The sequence below is a fragment of the Piliocolobus tephrosceles genome, unplaced genomic scaffold (genome assembly GCF_002776525.5).
Source record: "Piliocolobus tephrosceles isolate RC106 unplaced genomic scaffold, ASM277652v3 unscaffolded_37106, whole genome shotgun sequence".
NCBI classification, from domain to species: Eukaryota; Metazoa; Chordata; class Mammalia; order Primates; family Cercopithecidae; genus Piliocolobus; species Piliocolobus tephrosceles.
Genome location: NW_022321095.1, coordinates 1 through 7,273, shown reverse-complemented (window position 1 = coordinate 7,273; position 7,273 = coordinate 1). Strand labels below are relative to the sequence as shown.

Below are 7,273 nucleotides of genomic sequence, written 5' to 3'. Positions count from 1 at the left end.
ACAGAGACAGGCAGGTTTCCTTGAGCTGCTGTGAGCTCCACCCAGTTCGAGCTTCCCAGCGGCTTTATTTACCTACTTAAGCCTCAGCGATGGCGGGCGCCCCTCCCCCAGCTTCGCTGCTGCCTTGCGGTTAGATTGCCGCAGACTGCTGTGTTAGCAAGGAGGGAGGCTCCGTGGGCATGGGACCCTCCCGGCCAGGTGTGGGATATAATCTCTGGTGTGCCGGTGTTACAGCGCAGTATTGGGATGGGAGTTACCCGATTTTCCAGGTGTTGTGTGTCTCAGTTCCCCTGGCTAGGAAAAGGGACTCCCTTCCCCCTCGCGCTTCCCAGGTGAGGCGATGCCTCGCCCTGCTTCAGCTCTCGCTGGTCGGGCTGCAGCAGCTGACCAGCACCGATTGTCCGGCACTCCCGAGGGAGATGACCCCAGTACCTCAGTTGAAAATGCAGAAATCACCGGTCTTCTGTGTCGCTCGCACTGGGAGATGGAGACTGAAGCTGTTCCTATTCGGCCATCTTGCTCCGCCCTAAATTCACACCTTTTAAACAGAGATGCTCACAGCCAAAAACTTTAAAATTTAGCCTAATTCTTAAGTGTTTCTTCTATTGTATTACACATGCTTCTGTTGAATTTTCCCAATAGTATAATACTTAAAATAGCTCAATTATTAATAATTTTTGTTGCCTTGAATAGTTGATTAGGCTTTTGACTCTTGAATGGTAAATTTCCAACTTTAGTTCATAAAAGAAATTTAGGAGCTAATGTGTAACGTACTTAATTTAGATCTTTCTGTTTGTAGATGTTATAAAAAGGAGCTTCACCAGAGTTCAGATACCACGCTATTGTTCAAGTAAATCGTGTATGTTTCACATTGGTTTCTGAATCCTTGTTTAAGTATCCAGAAAGATTTTGTGGGTACCTGAAACATTTTCACTTGCTTTGAAAATATAAACAGGAAGCATTCCTTCCAGCAAATATTTACTAATCTCTTATTGGATACCTGCCTGTACCCTGGGTGCTGGGAATCTGGTTTTGAGCACTAGAGTATCTATTCTCTTTCTTTGCTGCTGTAAGAAAATTAGATTAATTTAAAATTTAAATTTTGGATGTACTCTTGAGTGGCTCAAAACATACTGATGAGATGATTCTCTGAGAGTGGGGAAGTAATGTATAATTCCTGAACACTAAGATATTATAATGGACCTCATATATAAACAGTGGATATTTTTTTCCTTGTGGAATTAAAGAAGTTTAAATCACTTGCAGCATATAATCATTCTATGTACATTTAAGAGAAGAGGATAATGGAGGTAACTCCACTGATAGAAAAATATAATTTGTAAAAACTTAATAGTTTTGGTTAGACGGTGGAAATTACCCTCTTTATTTCTTTATTTTTTTTTATTTCTTTCTTTATTAGAAAACAAGAGTAATTCTCTGTTTTTGTAACGTATAAAATGGAAATTCCCTGGAATCTCTAAACACAGAAACTTTGAATTGGTCCCCTGAGCTCACTGAACATGTCTGCTGAGCAGATCTCTAATAATATGAGGTTATAATCTTTGCATGTACCTCTGTAGTTGCCTGTACTTACGAGAAATTTTTCTAACCACATTACCATTCTTAAATGACTTTCCTGTTTTTGTCATTCTTGTTCCTTGGACAGTCACCTTACAGTCAAATGTTATTTGGATAAGCCTATGTGTTTTGTTTTGTCATGTTGTGTTTTGTTTTTTAATGTGAATTGACTTCGAGAATTCAAGTATGTTTTTCATATAGGATAGATAAAAGTCATAATGGAAAGACATTAATCCCTGGTCTGTGCAAATGTGCTAGCTATTGGTGGGATGGAAATAGCCCAAAAAAGGATAAGATCCATGACCTCAAACGACTTTACAAAGTATAATAGGAAGCATACAAGGGCAGTAATAATTGAAGGAAACAGAGGGAGAACATCTGTTTTGGAAAGAATATGAAGTTATATATTCAGTGACTTTTTTGTTGACTTGCCTCTTAGCCTCCCCTTATCTAATATGTTTTAACAAAACCAAACGAAAAGCCTCAAGTTTTATAAGGTTTTTCAATAAGTATTAAGCACTCTTTAAATGTATAGGATTATGCCCATCACTAAAGGGAATATCAAGTTACAATTGATCCATGAAATCACAGGTTCAAACTGTACAGATCTACATACACATGGATTTTTTTCCCCCCAACCAAATGCCAACTGGAAATAAGAGTATTTCCAGGATGCAAAACCATTTTAGAAAGGGCTGACTTTTTCTTTTGCTCAGGTTCTGTGGGGCTGACTGCAGGACTTAAGTATTTGCCAATTTTGGTGTACTTGGCAGTCCTGGAACAATTTTCCCTGCATATACTGAGAGACAATTGATATGATTCTAATGTTCAAGGAACCTTTTATTTTTAAGTAAATAGTAAAAGGAAATGTAACAGTATTTCACATATTTATGAAAGTCCTCATGTTTAGAAGATTGCTTATAAAAATATTTTTAAGCCATTTTAGTTATGTGTATATGTCTACAAATTAATACAAAAATTAATTTTTTAAATAACAGAAATGCCCCTTTGGCGCCTTGTCAATTGTCAATCTACCAAGCAACCTGGAAAAAGAAACCACACATCGATATTGTGCCAATGCCTTCAAACTTCACAGGTATATTTTCACATCAAGATTCCTCTTCTGTCGAGTTAAGCGTAAAATACATTTGGAATTTTAAGAGAAATGCAGAAGATGGGGGAAATGCTATTAACCAGTCACTAAAGGAAAATACAATATTATAACATCATGCAGAATCATACTGTATATGTCTGTGGTTCATTCTGGCTAACATTGCAATTATCTATGGGACTTTTTAAAGCTACTAATGGCCAGCTTGCAGCCCAGTTTAATTACATTGTCGGGTCTGGACCTTAGTATATTAAAAAATCCCAGGTGACTCTAATATACAACTAGGACTGAGAGTCACTGTTGTTCCTAGTACCCTTATCCCCAAAATAACTTTTAAAGGAATTTACCTTTGATTTTGTTTATCCATTAATTTGATGAGCTACAGAGAATACCACTTTGAATTTGGACATCATAATAATACAACTCACAAATCCTTAGTTTGGGATTTTTATCTGCTGAACACTAATACTTTGAATCTAGGAGTCTAGATTTTACTAATAAAAAAGTATTTCTTAACCTGCCAGCTTTAAGGAGCCTACTGCAGCAGGGAGAATGAAGTGGAATATTTCTGGTTGATGTGGCACTTCTCTCCTTAGTAAGTAAATGGCAGGCCAGAAAAGAAAGACATTGTGAGGGTGCACCTGCTATGTAATTATTACCAAAGCATTTTGTTATACATTAAAACTGCGCCTTACATGTAAAGAAGAAATTTACTTTAGGATGGACTTTGAAAACTGAATAAATAAAACTTGGAATAATGTTGTTTATGGATGCATTTCTAACAATTAACAGCGTAAGTTAATCTTGGCTGTTTTTTTCTAATAGCCAATAATATCTGGTATATGTTTCTTAACTTATTAATGGATGTATGTGAAGTGCAAGTGCAATAAAATATATCATTCTGATATTATGTGGCTTTTTCTATGTAAGTCTGAGTTTTATTATTTTTGTATACTTGTAACAGGTTGCCTATCCCTCGTCCAGGTGAAGTTTTGGGATTAGTTGGTACTAATGGTATTGGAAAGTCAACTGCTTTAAAAATTTTAGCAGGAAAACAAAAGCCAAACCTTGGAAAGTATGATGTACGTATTATCACCTTGTAAAAATTAATATCATGAGTCAGTTTTATGAGATGTTGTGGGGTAGGTGATATGTGTATTTTTAAAATATTCTTATTTTCAGGATTATTTGTGGAATTAATGCTGCAAAATTTATAAATAAAGCTCTTTTGTACTTTTTTAACTAAAAATCTGTTAATGTTACTTAACTGAAAATTCTGAGTTGTTAAGCCTTGATCTGAAGCAGAATTCTGCTTGATTCTGCTATATTACACATGTTTCTATTTCATTTGTCCCAATAATATAAAAATAGCTCAATTAGTTTTTGTTGCAGTGAATAGTTTGATTAGGCTTTTGACTTACGAATGGTAAATTTCCAACTTTAGTACATAAAGAAATTTAGGGGCCACTGTGTAATGTTCTTAAGTTAGATATTTTTATTTGTAGATATTATAAAATAGAGCTTCACCAGAGTGTGGATGCCACCCTATTAATTGTTCAAATAAATCATAAGTGTATTTTACATTTCATTTCTGAATCCTTGGTTAAGTATCCAGAAAGATTTCTTGGATACTTGAAAACATTTTCACTTGTTTTGAAAATATGAGCAGGAAACATTCCTTCCAGCTTAACCTCTTATTAGATGCCTTTCTATGTCCTAGGTGCTGGGAATCTGGTTTTGAATAACATAGTATCTGTTCTGTTTTCTTTCTTTGCTCTTATAGGGAAAGGAGACTTATTAATTATGTTCGCCTCCAATCTTAAGTTAAAAGCCACAAGTATTCTATTTGCATATATGTTCTATTTCCTATATCATTCGTCCTCTTTGTCTTTGTATTACTAAATTCACGTGATTCTGTATTTTTTTTTTTTTTTTTAGGATCCTCCTGACTGGCAAGAGATTTTGACTTATTTCCGTGGATCTGAGTTACAAAATTACTTTACCAAGATTCTAGAAGATGACCTAAAAGCCATCATCAAACCTCAATATGTAGACCAGATTCCTAAGGCTGCAAAGGTCAGTTTTTGATAGAGGGAATTTAATGGATATTGGTAGAAGTATAAAAGACATATCAAAATAAATGTGTTTTACTTTGTGATTCTTAATATTGAAAGAAAATAGTAACTATTTTTGCTGTATTGTGGCAGGGGACAGTGGGATCTATTTTGGACCGAAAAGATGAAACAAAGACACAGGCAGTTGTATGTCAGCAGCTTGGTAAGTGTTTATTTTGTGTGTGTGTGATTGTGTGTATATACACACACACACACATATATGTATGTTTTTTTGGTTTTTTTTTTTTTTTTTGAGATGGAGTTTCACTCTCGTTGCCCAGGCTGGGGTGCAGTGGTGCAATCTTGGCTCACCACAACCTCCACCTTCCGGGTTCAAGCGATTCTTCTGCCTCAGCCTCCCAAGTAGCTGGGATTACAGGCACGCACCACCACACCCAGCTAATTTTTTGTATTTTTGGTAGAGACAGGGTTTCTCCATGTTGGTCAGGCTGGTCTTGAACTCCCAACCTCAGATGATCCACCCACCTCAGCCACCCAAAGTGCTCGGATTACAGGCGTGAGCTACTGCGCCCAGCCATTTTGTGTATATATTTCAGTAGGCCCCAAACTTAAGTGATGAAAGTACACATCTTTATGTGGATTCCTGAAATAAATGGGAAAATCTTTAGTAATTGTTATATTTACTTTAAACAATTTTCAACTGAAATGGCATTCAAACTTCAAACGATGACATGCAGTATACGTTTTACCTGGAAGAGGTGAAATACATTGAGCACAATGCCTCTATGTTCTTTGTAGATTTAACCCACCTAAAAGAACGAAATGTTGAAGATCTTTCAGGAGGAGAGTTGCAGAGATTTGCTTGTGCTGTCGTTTGCATACAGAAAGCTGATATGTAGGTTACTTTACAATTTTTGTTTATCTTCATCCATATTGTAGAGTTTTCAGTTGTAATGCTGCTAATAGAGGAATGGTTTTGAGAGAAATTAATAGAAATAGTATCTAAGGCCCTAATTTCAAGGTAGGATGTTGAAGCAGTTGTGTATCCACTACCCATTTTCCCTGTTATATTCACAGGGGAAAATCTTTATTTATTTAGATAGTTTATAACTGATAGGTGCCAGAAATTTTTATATAAAGTCAGTTATTCATTATCTAAGCCCTCTTTTTTTGAGACGGAATCTCACTCTGTTGCCCAAGCTGGAGTGCGGTGGTGCGATGTTGGCTCACTGCAAGCTACACCTCCTGGGTTCACGCCACTCTCCTGTCTCAGCCTTCTTTCTGAGTAGCTGTGACCACAGACGCCCGCCACCATGCCTGGCTAATTTTTTTTTTTTTTTTTTGTATTTTTAGTAGAGACAGGGTTTCACCATGTTAGCCACGATGGTCTCAATCTCCTGACCTCATGATCCGCCTGCCTCTGCCTCCCAAAGTACTGGTATTACAGGTGTGAGCCACCGCGCCCGGCCTAAGTCCTCTTTTTATGTGAAAAGATTTTAAGACTTAAGCCCTCCAGCCAGGCTAGCAAGCTTTTTAATATCTGAAGCAAAGCACGAGGTTTTTTAAATCACCGTAGATCACTGTGGCATGCCATGTGAGAGAGAGGAGAGGAACATTTCCTTCCTACGTTTAATGTCTTTCCTCCCAGATATTTATTGCTCCTTTTTCCACATTTCTGCCCTGTTGTCTGGTGAAGGCTAACTTCTCCACGAAGTATTCTATAAATTCTTGCAATACCCTCCAAAAAACTGTGCTTACATGCAGCTGACTTAAGAGAAAACTCTCCAAACTACTTGAGACTATATCAGAATACTTTTTATGAGAAGTTACCAATTTGTAAATTAGCCTAAACTGGTAGACCCTTTCCAAACTTGGTGTATAATCATGCTTTCTGTAATTTTTTCCTTCTACTTCTGAACAGAATACAGAAATTTTTACCATCACAAGTAGACTCTTCATTACTATTGGAGATTTTTGTTGTGGTTAAATCAGAAGCTCTTGATACTACACTGCTTTAAAATAATATGCAAGGTAGAATGTCTTGTCTTTCAGACTTATTATATTTGCTTTTTTTTATTTTTATTTTTCATAGTTTCATGTTTGATGAGCCTTCTAGTTACCTAGATGTCAAGCAGCGTTTAAAGGCTGCTATTACTATACGATCTCTAATAAATCCAGATAGGTAAGTAGAGATCTGGCATGTTACTGTGTTGTTTTGTTTGGCGATTTTTACAGATTTGTTAAGATTAAACACTGGGTCTGTCAATGTCATGTACATATTTTTTAATCTTCTTTGTTTATAGCTACCACCTAAATTTACCTTTATCTAGAACAGACGTTCTCAGTGCAAGAGTCATTTGTTAACACCCCTGCTTCCAGGGAGCCTAGGAATATTCTGAAATCATTTGCAAATTCCATAGCTTTATGGGAAGCAGACCCTTAGCTTTTCCCAGCTATCTTTCTCTCTCTCTCTCTCTCATTTTCACACATACACACACACACAGGCTTA

At 36.6% G+C, this 7,273-nt stretch overlaps 1 protein-coding gene across 2 annotated transcripts in view; it reads left to right on the top strand.

The window, feature by feature from the left end:
• LOC113222980 (ATP-binding cassette sub-family E member 1) overlaps positions 1-6,968 on the top strand; it is a 15,529-nt gene extending 8,561 nt beyond the window's left edge. Inside the window, exons 4-9 of one of the 2 annotated variants that reach the window (XM_026452553.1) lie at positions 2,577-2,674; positions 3,654-3,771; positions 4,628-4,765; positions 4,897-4,966; positions 5,563-5,659; positions 6,857-6,968. In XM_026452553.1, the coding sequence (XP_026308338.1) occupies positions 2,577-2,674; positions 3,654-3,771; positions 4,628-4,765; positions 4,897-4,966; positions 5,563-5,659; positions 6,857-6,950 (615 nt within the window). In that variant the 3' untranslated portion in view covers positions 6,951-6,968. The remainder of the gene's footprint in view (positions 1-2,576; positions 2,675-3,653; positions 3,772-4,627; positions 4,766-4,896; positions 4,967-5,562; positions 5,660-6,856) is intronic. The other variant, XM_026452552.2, reaches the window with a different exon arrangement.
• The last annotated feature ends 305 nt before the right edge of the window (positions 6,969-7,273 follow it).